At 40.2% G+C, this 15,294-nt stretch overlaps 1 protein-coding gene across 7 annotated transcripts in view; it reads right to left on the bottom strand.

Moving 5' to 3' along the window:
• The window catches only part of adgb (androglobin), a 43,809-nt gene extending 28,934 nt beyond the window's left edge, over positions 1–14,875 (bottom strand). For 2 of the 7 annotated variants that reach the window (XM_039782535.1, XM_039782534.1), the window contains exons 1-12: positions 14,674–14,873; positions 13,997–14,156; positions 13,735–13,827; positions 12,604–12,675; positions 12,185–12,361; positions 9,082–9,221; positions 7,245–7,331; positions 6,258–6,424; positions 3,363–3,439; positions 2,301–2,475; positions 1,789–1,882; positions 1,010–1,154 (exon numbers count right to left, since the gene is read on the bottom strand). In XM_039782535.1, coding sequence (XP_039638469.1) covers positions 1,010–1,154; positions 1,789–1,882; positions 2,301–2,475; positions 3,363–3,439; positions 6,258–6,424; positions 7,245–7,331; positions 9,082–9,221; positions 12,185–12,361; positions 12,604–12,675; positions 13,735–13,827; positions 13,997–14,156; positions 14,674–14,744 — 1,458 coding nt within the window. In that variant the 5' untranslated portion in view covers positions 14,745–14,873. Of the gene's footprint in view, positions 1–1,009; positions 1,155–1,788; positions 1,883–2,300; positions 2,476–3,362; positions 3,440–6,257; positions 6,425–7,244; positions 7,332–9,081; positions 9,222–12,184; positions 12,362–12,603; positions 12,676–13,734; positions 13,828–13,996; positions 14,157–14,673 lie in introns of all 7 variants that reach the window. The other 5 variants (XM_039782533.1, XM_039782532.1, XM_039782536.1 and 2 more) reach the window with 5 other exon arrangements.
• Positions 14,876–15,294: the final 419 nt, after the last annotated feature.

Here is a 15,294-nt window from a genome sequence, read left to right on the forward strand (position 1 = left end):
CTTGTGAAGAGCGGGAACACACACTGAGTAAAAATGTGGCACACATATGACACATACACAAACCAATCAACATGAGTGCATGTGTGCACAGACATCAAACGACACATCAAATTAGCGTGTCCATACTGCCCTAGCCTAACCGCTCTATAACTGGTCACAGTTACACAAGAGGGCGATTAATATGAACTCTATTTTTTCTCTCTATGCTAGGAGTGAAGTGTAATAATGAACCCCCCAGGAGACGCAGACACTGATGGCTCACCATCTAATTGCACTGCTTTTTTCATCAGCACAGTACACGACCTCTCCCTGAATGAAACCCACGCACCCCGTTCACCACCACCCCACACCAGCCATTTTCTTTACCCATCTCCCTCTTTTCCCTCATTTCCTGCTCCGCTTTCATCTCTCCCTGTCCAACTGTCACTTTCTTCCCACTTTTCAGTCCCCCTCCTTTCTTTTTCTGTACAGTTGGCCCTCTTCTTTATTCCTCTCTATCTTTGCTTCTATCCTTGTCTTTGTGTCTGTCTGTGTGTGTCTCTCTGCTGCTGCTGCTGCTGCTCTGAACACACACCCCAATCTCCCTTCCCTCACTGGTTCTCTCTTTAGTGCAGATGTGCCCCTGGTCAGTGGTGGCCTGGCTGGGAGACAACAGAAGTGACTTTGAGACTGGGGGATGGCAGCCTTGATGTCACTGACTCACAGAGCTACTCTGATGAGCCTTCAACTGCATACTTACAGGGTAGACAGAGGGGTGAGAGAGAAAAAATGGAAAATAAAGGAAATAAAAAGATGCAACAACATTTTGCGGACAACTGCTACAATCTTAGTACTTGGATAAATAGCATTAGGCTGAGCTTCACAGAGCCTCACATCTATTTTAATAAATGGCTTGGGGTTACCACAATTAATTGAGGTTCAACAACAAAATGCTCTGTAACATGTTAAACACACACATGCTGAATGTATAAATCAACTCGGTGCCCCAGGAAACAGTAATTCTGTGTACCTCTATTTTGTCTGTTGTGCTGTTTGGTGAGTTAGTGGTGCGTTCAACGGCATCAGGCTCAAGGCCTTCAGTCTCCTCTCTCTCAGCAATGCACACCAGAGGGGATCCGTGGGAACGTTTCCTCTGAGCACTCTGCTTGGCCTCTCTGACACACAAAGACATGTATTCATGCTGCATGCTATGTGGACATACTGCACATGCATCATATCATAATCATGACATACGTGCATCTCATCTCATGGTAATACATTTAGGAGCAATACACCAGATCATCTACAAGTGAGTCATGCATATCACATTATAGACATCAAATGACACCGGAACAGCATTTATATCGTCACACTGCTTTGATCTGTGATTTGTTTTAATTTTAGGAATGTTGGCAAACATTTCTTTCAGTGAGTATAGTTATAGTCAAGTGGGAACAAAACGATCTTTATAACATTGTATTAAAAGTATAAAAAGAAATATGCCCATATAGTTTGAATTCTTCAACTGCTACCTGAATTTCATTGCCCTGTTGCAGGGAGAATGGGGGGAACAGTAGGAAGATGAGGATAAGACTAATGTGATCATGAGAATATACTTTTTTGATCCCCAGATGGAGACTGTTTTCTTTCTTTCCTTCCTCTACAGTGAGGTCAGAGCGAAGGTCAGCTATAGAAAATTGAAATACTCTTTAACCAATACGATACACTTAAATTAACAGAAGAGCAGGACGACAGAAAAGACTCATCTTGTTTCATTTTCTCAGTCTTAGATCATTTAAGTGTACATACAGCTCCGGGATGGGGCCAGTGCTGCTCTTGACACGGTAGAAGAGAAAAGGGCTGGCAACCTCAATTAACTGTTCTAGTTTTGACAAAGGAAGCTCTGCGAAAAGAGAGAGAGAAAAAAAAAAACACACATCATGCCAGCACTGCTTTTTTTACACACCGACTCTTTCTTACTGCATTTTTTGTTTCACCCAGAGATCAGCTGATGTCAGATATGCCCGAGCCAGCAGCTATTTCCATTACAGAATTATTGTAGCTATCCTCCTCCTTTTTTCATTTCAGCATGCGGTACTGTTTGCCCTCTGTACTGCAGGTTCTAAATCTCCTGCATTAGCACTCGCTTTCCTTTCTAGTCATATTTATTCAGGACATTCACCTACACTCTATCACATAATTTGTGTCTTTCTGTTTGTTTGATATCCTCCTCCTGGTGTCCCCCTTGACCACCTTTTTTACCAAACTTAATTTAATATTTTTTTTTTTATTTCCTGCCTCCTTCTCTGTCTCTCACGCACTCTGTGGTTCGTCGGTGACCACGATCTCCTTCCGCGGGCGGATGAGTTTCCATCGGGGTATAGGTGGAGGTTTGGGTGGTGCCTCCAGCTGGCATGCCCGAGTTCTGGTCAACAGGACAATGTGGCTGTACAGCAAGGAGAGACCGTACTGACGAAGAAACTCTGAGGAATTCGCCTGTGTGCCCACATATAGACAAATGCACAGAAATAAACATACACGCAGTACAAAGAAGAAGAAAAAGAAGAAGTTTACAACTTTTTCTCCCATTACTGTCACCTGTAACCAACTCTACAGGTTAATCATGTCAAACTGTCAAAAGCGGATTCTGACCCAAGATCAGAGAGTGGAGGTGATATAACATGCCCAACAAAGGAAAATCCTGTCCACCAATTAGCCCTAGCATGGGTGTAAATAATTAAACAAGTCTGTTAAGGCGAAGCAACCAAATAGAACACACCATGCCCCCAGGTCACAAGCACTGTTATGTTTCATGTCCACCACCCACTGTTACTTTGGGGCTTCAGTACATTTTTCACATTACTGTGCTATATTACAGAGATGACCAAGATAGTATATATTAAAAAAAGTATTGAAACACAATTATATGTTTTCACGTTTAGGGTAGAATCATTATTTTGTGTGAGTAAGATGTTGTGTAAGTCTTTATATTTAATTGTATCCATATGATTCAACACAAAAATGAGCGAGCATGTCTACACAAACCTTAAATGTACCATTTGTACTGCGTAGGGTCATTGATATAACTCCTAACATCAGAGTTGAGTTTGCTCTTCTTCTTCTTCACATCTTTGAAAATGCTTGTGTAGACATTCTGGCCAGATTGCCTTCAGACTATATAGTATTTGCATCACAATATGAATCTCTCTACTGTAAGCTTCCAAATCTGTAATGAAGATCTGACTGCAATCTACAGAAGGTGAAATCTAATTTTCATTGATGCAAATGTCTCTCATGACGGTGTGACGGAAGTACAAAACTTGCACTGAATGAGCACATGTATGCATAGCCAGCAACAGAGGAGGAATAGAGAACATACATACCATTTGTCCAAACCCACAGGAATTGTTATGCGGCTGTAAAGGGTAGTAGCTTGCACACACCACTACCTCGGGGGAACCTGAGAAACACACACACACAAAAAAAACTGACACTAGTACATGTAAACCTCGTAGGCATATGCAAACTCACACAAACACACATAAACACACATACTCCAACATGGAGATGCATGCAAAAATTATATACTCTGACAGTATGACTGACATCGTAGAACTTGCACTGTATCAGTACATAATAGATTTTACTGAGAGAAGACATTATTGACGGACCCTGATTGAACATACTGATATAGCGAAACATAGTGCCATCTACCAATGTAAAGTAAAGCCGAAATAAAAAGTTGTATAAATGTATGTATAAGGTATAATAAATAAGGCAACAAGAGAAAATCTAGGTGATCTATGGATGGCCCTGCCCCTGTATGGTGCATCTTAGAGAATATGGTATAAGGATCACATGTGCCAGGGGACATGGAAAATCAATTTGAAGGACCATGGTGAAGAGAGATGGGAGCACTGCTAGACTAATACAAAGGCTACACATTAAGAATTGAACAGAGAAGTGGTTCTCAAACTGCATAGTGATTTATGCATTCCAATTTATGCATTTCATTGGACAGTGGGCACCAAAACAGTGAGACAGAAAGAATGTGTATGGTTTGCATGCTTGTATGTAAGCACTGTGTGATGCATTTCCCTTGAAAGATAAATGTTCCGTGAGGTATTACTACTTTGTGCGTGCATGCCGTTACATTATGTTAGCAATAGCCATCACTTTTATAATTTTTGTAAACAAGTGGAATTGTAGGAGAGACCGAAGGACAGATTATTAGCAGATAGCTAAATAAGAGAGTGAGAGACGAAATGTAATTCATACTGCAACCCATTTATGTTGATGGGAATTTTTGTTATACCTTAAATGTGGTGTGTTCAATTAAAAAAAGAAATCTTGATATTAAGGGTACAACCTTAATAAAGCCTTTACTGTATCTCTCTACCTTAAAGAGATGAAACAACTCCAAGCCACACACTCTTTTCTGAGGACGTTTCAATCCATCGTTCATCACATAACCACATTTGACTTGGGAGGCTCTTCTGTCCTGCGGGAACACCAAATTATTCACCCTGCCACTGCTCCCTCTGCTGGTTTATTTATAGTCCACCACACACACATTAACCATCTCCCACTCCATAATACATGAGCATGGGAAAACAGGAAGTGATGCTTGAAAGAACAGGAAAGAGGCAGCAGGGCACTGGCTGAGAAATGGAGGTATTTGTAAGAATGGCATGATAGTGAACTTTGAGTTTTCCCCCAGTCCTAAAGTACATCACCAAGCAATACTATGAATACTGCAAAGGTTATTACTGCTATAAGGCAATGGAATCATTGCTAAGCGTGAGTTTCTTTTGGACAATGAAATATTCATTGTCATGCTCCACAGTAGTTGAATTATGGATGCAGAGGGAGGAAAATACAGATTTACACACACTGTGCATTCACATGCATATATACAAATATATAGTACTGCATATAAACAGACACACAACAGATATACAGTATATAATTTTTTTTAAACAGCCCGCAGATAAATTAACAAGCTGTAGTAAAGTATTATGTGCATACAAATGATTACAATCTAATGGATCATTGATTTAATTGACTCACTCAATTAAATGTGCAAGCAATGTGTGTAATTGAGATGTATGTTCACTGTAAAAACAAAAATGTTGTGAAAACTCAAAATTTCAAGGCAACTTACTGCACTAGATTTTTGAGTTTTGAGGCCAACTCAAACTCCTACGTTTTGAAAATAGTTCAGCCAACTAATAATGTTTTGTTCAAATAATTAACTTTCATATGCTGTGCCAACTAATAATGTTTTGTTTAAATAATTTATCTTTCATAGATATAAAAACTTAAAATCTTAAGTTTCACATACTAAATAATTCAAAAAACAGTCATGTCAACTAATTATCTTTTGTTCAGATAATTAACTTTTGTGTGTAAAAACTAAGTTTCGACTTCTAAAAGAGCCCCCGTGCAAAATAGGGGCCCATCTAAAGCTGCTGATCTTGCATCACTTGACATAAAAGGGCCACTAGTGAAGTGACGCGCCGCAGAATACTGGCTGAAGGAAGCCTATTACTGCTCAAAGTCTAACACTGCAAAACTCCAGCTCTTCTTATCAAACGTAACAGTCACTTACCTCATGGTTACAAATGTAAACCAGCACAACAATGACAATTACCAGGCAACAAAACATTACATTCTAAGCAGACACGTTTAATAAACGGCAGAATTCATAAAGTTACATTTGTATTTCGAACAAACTGCAAACTTTTCAGCAAAGTTTGACACAACCATTTACTGCCTTGCATCATGGGAATTGACCAGCCAATGAACCACCTGACTGCAGAATGCGTAAAATCGGAGTTCAAGGCATAGAGCAGGCCGAAAAGGTAGGCAACTGAAAACCCCTGCAGAACTGCCCAGGAAACCCTGTTTTAGCGTGGAGCATGAAAAGAGTAATTGACCTGGCCTCAATTTGAGTCTAACTACAATTTCAAAGTGGCGCGCCACCATACATTTTGAAGTGAGACCAACTTATCACAATAAACTTAATACAGTGAGTTGAAGTAACTACTTTAACAAAGTTTATAATGCAATTATGTGTTTTTGTTCTGTTTAATTGAAAATCAAAGTAAGATGAGCAATTTCAAGTTCTCGTCTTTACAGTGTTTCCGGGTATGCATGTGTGCATTATTGTATGCCTGTCCATGTTTGTGTGTCCGTGTGTGTGTGTGTGTGTGTGTGTGTGTGTGTGTGTGTGTGTGTGTGTGTGTGTGTGTGTCTAACTGTGGCACTATTCAGACCTTTACTTTTCTCTGGCAGCTGACTCTTGCTGTCATTAAAGCTGGAATCTCTCCCTGCAACTGGATCTGCAGTCTGTGGCTTCGTCTCCGGCAAACTCTCATCTGGGTGTGTAAATATGGGAATGGTGTCTTGTAAGAAATCCCAGGTTTTTCCCAAGTATACAGACCTGATAGGAGGTTAAAGAAACCTGAATTTGGTTACAAGGTACAGGGGATGACATTATTATTACGTTTCAAAATAATATTATTTCTTAAAATAACTTTTTTCTAGGTTAACAAACTGCATGTTTTGCCTGTTTGGGCTGAAATGTGCTTGATTGTGACTTTATACTTCTCTAATACAAAATTACAACTTTTGAGCAAACAGCCTGATCCTGTTTGTGTCGTCGATGCCGCCCCTCCTCCCGTAACTAGACAGTAAGCAGAAATTTTAACTTATTTAATCCTGTAAAATGTATGTGGATGTGGGTACGTGCACATACGACTGCAAACTCATGTGTCATGAATCAATCTGAAACACAAACAATGTCATGTTTAGTGCCTGTATGTGTTGATAGATTCCCCAGGTGACCCACTAACAGCATCTAACCTGCTGAGCTAGAGAGAATAACACTTCCCAGCTCCACTCCAAAACACTGTTGTCCCATTAAAGTTCCATCACTGACAAGTTGAGATTCTCCGCTCCATGCTGCCTCTCCTCCCCCTTTATTATATATCTCCGTATCCATTTTAGACCCAAATCCTCAGACTTCCCATACTATTGTAGACAGATACACTTCTCTCTCTCCCTTTGCTACAGTATACTTTATAAAATAGTACACTTGAGAAGAAAAAATGCACAGCTTGTGTGAGTGCATTTAGTGCCACAGCCTTTATTGTGATAAACTACCAGAGATTAGATAAGTCTGTCAATGGAAACCTATGGAAAATATTTAGATTAAGAGACAAGAAGACAGACGTACAGATTGGAGTCAATGAGGACCTTACTTCATAGGACGGATTTCTGGGATCCAGCCGGTCAGGGTGTGGATAAAGGTCAATTCGCCCATCTGCCCACAACCCTCTGACACTACACTGAGAAACAACAATACAAAGAACTGTTAAAAAAGACAGATCTGCAACAAACCAGAGACTCCATTCAAACTACCCATAGTGGCATTGGCACTCTTCTCAAATGGAACTTGTGAGGTCACAGTTTCAATTTGTTAAATTGCACATAATATGCTTGGTGCTCAAGTAGTTAAACTCATGGCAATACTGTTTCTATGCAATTGACAAAAATGGATGTCACTTTCTTTTGTTCTCTGTCTTGATGTTAAGGGATGAAAAAAAACAACAAAGGTAACTGACATCCATGAACTTCGCCATTTTTTTGTGACGAAAGTGTAAACTTAAGTATCACAAATAACGAAACAATTGGATGTGAAAATTGACTCTCGTTGTGGTTTGGTAAATTGATAAACACAATCACCATTTAATGCACCATCACAAGCATATATAGGTCAATAGGTTAACAAGTCAACAGAAATTGTTGGTGTTATTTTAACAAGTCTGCAAGGATACAGGCTCAGCTTCTATTCTACATTTTTAAATGTGTATTGCACCTATTATTTAAGTCTCTACAACTTTTTTGAAGGAGTCTGTGTGTCTGTATCTTTGGCACACAATTTCCAGTTGAAACAGATGGCTGCTGCAGCTTTAATTGGTCCTCTTGGGATTATGTTGCCAACCTGTCCAGTCCACAGCACAGTCATGATACCAGAAGTGAAATCAATACAACTTGATCAATAATGCCACAGCCCATAACCACTACAAAAAAGCTATTCAGCCCCAAAGTGATGGAGCCCTCAAATTCATCTTTTAATTAAAGAAAATAATAAAGGAGGAGCTCCAGCAGACACCTGGGCAAAGTTTGGTACTAGTACAGTACAAAGAACTTTCACTATAGTTCATAAATGATTCACAAGGAGAGAGGCTCCTTTGTTTCCTGTCTTGGATGAAACATTTATGTCTCGAACTTCTGTGGACACTGAAACAGCCACCTTTACATACGCCATGTTTCCCCATCACAGACACGCACACTGCCTGCCTGTCACCAAACTCAAGACAGCTCAGGGCAGAGATTAGGTCAGGTGAAGGTTTAGCTAAGTCAGCAAAACACACTCTGTGTGGGGGTTCTTGTGCATGTGTGTATGAGCTTTAAATAGTTTAGTTAACTTCATTCAGCATGTACAGTACATAATTGTCAGCCAGGAAATTAACCTCCTGAACTCTGATTTCCACTAACAATTTAGCCTACCTTCAGAAACTTTAAAGTAAAGCCTACACCGTACAGTATATTGACAGTACATGAAATGTTGAAATTCTAGGTGTGTTGCACATTATTTTACAAACATTTCCTAATAGTTCAGCATGAAAAATTTGGTATCTTTGGAAACACTGTGATCTTGACTAGATTTTGAAATAAAGCTCTGTGGATTTTATTAATGTTCTCAGAAATCAGTTAGTAAATTACTTTAATTTTGTTCACTGCAAATTACTGGTTAATCACTGCATTTAAATCCAATTGAAATTGAGAAATAGTAACATCTTGTACTGTATACTGCTTTACTTAAGCAGGGTCAGTGTATAGTGTTAGATTAAAGGGGAAGTGTGCATAGTGTGTATTTGTACAGTGGTCCTATTAGAGTCAGGCTGCATAGTGGGTATATACTTGGAATAAGCTTGACTCTGTTCTTCCGCCCTCTTACTTTAAGACTATTATAACTGTTTCCCAACTCCTTGTGGCCGTACTGAGATGCTTATGGAATGTACAGTAACTCACTTTGTGTTGGCCACTTTAATAAGAGCCTTAGCCAACAACATTGGCCAAAGCTCTGACTGACAGTTGGAGGCTGGAAGAAGCAGGTTGTTTTCTTCATCAAATGGCATCGAATCATCTACTGTTATCTTCCTCCAACAACCCTAAAAGCAAGGAAGGAAGACATAGTGAGTGAAGATACAGTATAACAATCAATGCACCTCAAATAGTGGTTCTAGCAAGTCATGTAAAACTTAAAGGGAAATTCATACGTTTCCTTTTTAGCCAAGAGTTAGATGAGAAGAACAATACCACTCTCAGGTCTCAGATCACCACCTTATTAACCACTTTAACCAAGAGCTGTTGACCAGGGTCTCAGAATCACCAAAAAAAAATCAATTCAGCTTAAAAAGAGGCATCATCTCACAGAATATTTGTAATGATGGAATACTGCTTTTTGCTATATATTTGAGCTGCTGTATATATTTATACTTGCACCTCTCACACCAGAATGGAGTGTTGCCCTCAGGCCAAGTACTGAAGCGGCGCTGGCATCGGCTGATCAGCTATCAGCTGTTTCATCCATCAGCTGTTTCAACCATGCTCATTATCATTGTCTCATTGATGCATCTTCTGGTCGGCTATCAGCTGAGTAGTAACATCCAATCATATTCAAGTGTACTAGGCAGCTTTCATAACCTTACAATACTTTTATTTTGCTGATACCTTCATGCCAACACTACTTGCAGAGTCAACTCCCTCCACCACCCCAAATCCCTCCAAAATGTGCTAAGCTTTGCGTATTGTTGACTCTACTGGGATCTAATGTTGTTGTACATAAACAGGTTTCACTGACTCTGTATTACAGTGTGTTATGTAATTTGTTCTCCCAGCATAATTCTAAACACTGCTCAGATTCCTTGAAAGTTCCCTAAAGGAACAGAGCATTTTCTGCAGAATTGAACTCTATAACCATTTGCAGTGAATTCCTTGACTTAAATGTTTCTGACTTGAATAGCAGTTTCATGTCAGAGGAAGCTTGTCTGAAATCTCAATTCTTTTACCAAACAGTCTGTACATTGTGGTGGGGGAGACAACTGCAACTGAGGTAATAAGAGGAGCTGATGTGATTGGCCATGACTGATACCAGCCCCTAAAACATCCACTGCTAATGTAAACTGATTTCTCCTACCATTTTAAAGTTTGTGCCATAGGTGTGTGATTCAGATCATCAAAATCTTTCCTAAGAGCCCTACGTGTATAACTCAAGACCTCAAAATCTCAGATCTATGGGCTTCACATTCTAACACCTTTCCTAGCATTAGCTACATTATGCTGCATCCCATTTGGTGTCAGAACTTGTTACATGCCGGCTGTGGTGTGCTCTGTCTACTGGCCGTCTGGGGGAGTTTCACACTGCTTGTAAGAAAAAGCAGCAGAAGCTGGTGATAAACTGACTGATTGTTCACAGCTGTGCCTTTCTATCTTTTCTATCTATCAGAGCAGTGTGCACAGTGTGGGCGAGCTTACTTTCTCTCTTGCTTGTTCTTCCACTTTCTTGTCAAACCATCGCCCTGAGGAGGAGCTCAATGTGTTCGCAGATGGGGTAAAATACAGTGTGAAATGGCAAGTTAGAGGAGAGAGGAAGAAAAGGAGGAAAGGAGAGACAGAGTTGTAGGATGGTGGAAAATAGGGTGAGAAAATGAGATTGGAATGGATATTTACAGCGGCATGAAGGAAGAAAAAAGATTGTGGTGGAACAATAAAGAATCATATGAGCAGGGGAGAAAAAGAGTAGCCTATCAGCGAAAACAGGCGTGGAAATGGGAAGGGTGGTTGGGGGCTGGGTGCTTAATGCCATCTCAACAACCATCTGTTAGCGTGCTATGGTTGGCACGGGGACTGCTGCCTACAACCGTGTCATGCTTGTTTGTCAAGGCAAGACTCAGTGTTACAAAACCCCATCATTTTTAGCTCTGCCTTTTTTCAATCTCTCGCTGACCCAAATTGTTGTGCTGGAAGAAGTTCCCTTTCGAAAATGACACAATGATGTATTGTCCACTACTTAGAGATCTGTGGCAAGCAACACACATACTGAAACTCTCAGGCCAGCAACTCTCCCAAAGTAATGATGAGCCTTATTTAGAGCAAAAAACTGTAAAATCTTTACACTCGCACATAATCAATATGAATGACACTGCAGTGCATAAAGCCCTCCCAGGGTTGTTCCTGCTCTAATGGTCTTAAGAGTTATAGATCCCAACTTGAGTCTTGCTCTCCGTAACGGGCAGTTGACTTCTGTTAAGCCTTATCAAATCAGGCAATATATGAAGCCAGGCCACTTTTGGCACAGTAGTAAGACTGATTGATTTGAGCTTTGAGTGGATAAGGCTTTTTCATCCCTTCCCCCCTCCAAGCCTCAGTCCATCCTCATTTCCCTCTCGTATGCTGCATCCTATGGGGTCTGCTGAATAATAAAATGCAATTGTGGAGGTGTGGTGTGAGAGAGAGAGAGAGAGAGAGAGAGAGAGAGAGAGAGAGAGAGTGGGGGGAGGTGGTGGCTCTGGTGAGCAAGCGGGAGAGGGCTGATTGACACAGCTGTAACAAGTTGTCTAATCATACTCTCCCTTTAAAAGCAGTAGCGAGCTGGAGCAGGGGGGTGATCGCCGACGCTGAAAGAAGTGAAGATGCCGACACAGAGGAGAGGAGAGGAGAGGAGAGGAGAGGAGAGGAGAGGAGAGGAGAGGAGAGGACGCTGTCATTGTGAGAGAGACTGGACAGTGGGAGTTCGGACATTCCCGACTGAGAGCCTCGGGCCAGGTGGGAGCGAGGGAACTCCGTGAGAACTGTCTGACACAGTGCGTTCTGTCTATGTGCAGTCGGCAAAATAAAGATCTGTGTGAAACATTCCTCCCCGAGTGTGTGGCGTCCTTGTGAACAGAGGTCCGCAGCAGCTCAGCTGCTACAGCAATATTGTGTTATCCGTTACCTCAAGTGTGCCTCTAAAAAATGTATTATTAACAAAGAGGCATTGTGATGTCAGAAGGTTTGAGTTTCCTAAAAACGTAATCTTTAGTAGCCTTACAGTAGATGTGTGAATGGATGTTTGCGTGCATGTCAGGCTCACCATCCAGTAGAGTCTGACAATGTATTTCCCATAGTTGTTGTAGAGCGGCTCATGACCTTTCACCACCTTACACAGCGAGTAGATGTGCTCCCAAGGTCTCCAAACATCTTGTTCTGTAAATGTGCTGTTATGCAGCATCCAAACAATATAGATCTCACTGATGATCCACCTCATCAGCTTGATCAAAGATGGAGAGAAGGGGGAGAAAATGAATCATGAGTTTAACAACTATCAACCAATCTATTGAACGAATCCTCAATTATCTGATCTATCATTCACAAAAGCAATAGTGCATTGCATTACCCCAGTCTAATTTATTTCTGTCAGTAAAACGTTACCCTGTCTGACAAGAAATACACTATCCAAGTGCTGATTGATACTGGTCATAGAAAAGTAGAAAACAACAGTTGAAAACTAACCTCACTGCAAAACAGATGATCATTGGGGGAGATTAGGTCAAAGGTTGTTTGGTTTTCAACAACGGTGAGACCCTACAGTAAAATAAAGCAGATCATTGTATTCATTGTAGGCATAAATTAATACATGCGCATGAGAATTTTAGCACCTTCACAGCCAGATGACTGACAGACAAACGTTATGCACTCAGGTTGTTATACAGTGTGTGGTAGCATCTGTACATATCAGAATTATTCAGTATAATAACACAGTGATCAACCAGCTTTAGAATATTGCTGTCATGCCTCACCTGTTTAAAATGGACATGAATATTTAACCTACTTAATACTTCTCTACTCATCCCAGGTCTTAAACTGGTCTAACCTTGCCATGATACTCCCAAGACTGTGTCTGTGATGAATATTTCACAACCAAGTTAATAGACTCTACAGTGTTACTAATTAAAAATGAATTAATGGGTCAGGTGATGGTGAGAGAGATCAGGGGATCTCACCTCAAGGGAGGTTGAGTTTTCTCCCATTGTCACAGCAACTCTAAGTAAGAACCAAATTTTGAATTAATTCTGTCAATAACACTGGTATAGACTGATGAAGAGAGATTCACAGTAGAGCTGTTGCCTGCATCTGCACAGCTGATTACTTCTGTGATTAGCCTGTATTCCTCTTGTATGAAATTAATGAAATGCTTCTGACATCTTTAGTGAAAAGGCAGCTTGTGACCTGGCAAGGACTAATTCAAAAAGCAGGAAGCTTCCAGTAATTGCTTAATACTGCACTGAGCGACGGGTAACACAAAAGTGGAGTGATGCAATTAAAACTTCATTGGAGGTGACTAGAGAGCAGATTTCCTTAACTACATTTCACACTGTGTGGCAAATAAATGCACGTGTTGATGCATCTAATGGCTGCAACAAACTGTTAATTAATAATAAATCAATATTTTTGATCAGGAGATGAATGCTTTTGCAAGTCCATGTTTTTGAATGGCTACATAGGGTATAGTATAAGAGTCCAAGCATAAACCATTTTTATCTATTTTACAGTGCCATGGAATAACTGTCATGTTGTAGACAGGTAGAAATTTGGCATGTACAGTACTACCACAGAAACCATATCATTAACACAGAAGCACACCTTGTTGACAATAAACTCTGTAGGACGCTTCCAGGAGTGCACTTTCAAAGATGGAGGCAGGGAAATTTTTCCCTCAGGATCTTCAAAAAATGGCTGCAGACAAAAGCAAACAAAGTGAATGTGACATACAGAAACAGAGATCAACATAATCTCAAAATTAGTCAAGTTGTAAAGTGGATTTGAAGCATTTTTTCCATTTATCAATACATTGTACAGTATACGTTGCCGATGCAAATTTCATTATTTTACACTCCAGATTTACAGCATTGTGACTCTTGCTCATCTTTCCATCTTCAGCTCCTTTACTTGAGTCCCATTTCTCCTTGTTGACTTCTGCATCATTCCACTCAGGCCAATTGGGGAATCTGCATCTCCAGACACCTCCTAGGCTCTCAGAGGAAGTGGCTACTAGGGACGCTGCTCTGAAATAATGACACATAACTCATAATTTCTTTATTGTTCTTGGCTTCCCTTTTGTCAATCTTTAGCAACAAAATTAGCCAGCTCAGTACCAAAGATTCAGTAAAGAGTAAACGCACCAAATCCCTGTTTACACTCTCATAGTAGAAGTGATATAGCTCTTAATGGCTAAATGTTTTGGCCATAATGATAATAATGATTATTTTTTACACACATGCCGTATGACTTACAGCTAAACAAACAGACAGATAGATAGATAACGTTAGATAGATAGCTAGCTACAGTAGATAGATAGCTAACGCTAACTTAACGTTAGCTACATATCTGTATTTACGTACATAACACAATTAAACCAATCACAGTTAAAATACGATGTTCTGTCACGATTAGCAAGCTTCCTAAATGCTAACGTTCGCTAAAGCTAGCGTAGTTTATTTTGATAATACGTTGCTAACTTTAATGCTAACTAAAACTGGCCTTAATTAACGCTAATTGCCAAAATTAGCTAACCAAACTCACTCCGTCTGTCGGTCGGATACAGATACTTTACTGGAGGAGGACTCCTTTTTCTTGGGTTGTGCCTTGGACATTGCACTTGTTTAATAAATCTGAAAGCTAATTGACCAAGAACAAGTTAGGTAGCGTTAGCCTGCCCGGGAGGAGCTGCATTTGTTTGGTTTGGTCTGCTCTTGAGAGTTTACTCGTTGCGAAGCAACGGACCTAACGTGGGTGGGGTCTCGAGCTTAGTGGAGAGATGGACAGATTTTTTCCTTTAAATTAAACAACCTAGATATAAACTGGAAAAATATTGCAATATCCAATAATACCACCACAAAATATAGCCTCAAAATGTGGTGCAGATTTATATCGAAACCTTTCTGGAACCATAATAAAAGTTGTAACGTTAACACTAGCTAAAAGCATAACAATGGTTGCATTTTCCTGAAAGCCCAATGTGTAATGTGTGTAACTCATAACCTCAAAATGTGCCTCAAGTGTGACACCATGTGATGCACAAATGGCTCATACTTTTAAATTGCACAATTGTAGCACAAAGAAACAAAGAAATACACTGAGATGAAAAGCAATACACCAATATCCTGTCAAGGTTCATTGTTTGAAATGCATGTGATATGCGGA

The sequence above is a fragment of the Perca fluviatilis genome, chromosome 18 (genome assembly GCF_010015445.1).
Source record: "Perca fluviatilis chromosome 18, GENO_Pfluv_1.0, whole genome shotgun sequence".
NCBI classification, from domain to species: domain Eukaryota; kingdom Metazoa; phylum Chordata; class Actinopteri; order Perciformes; family Percidae; genus Perca; species Perca fluviatilis.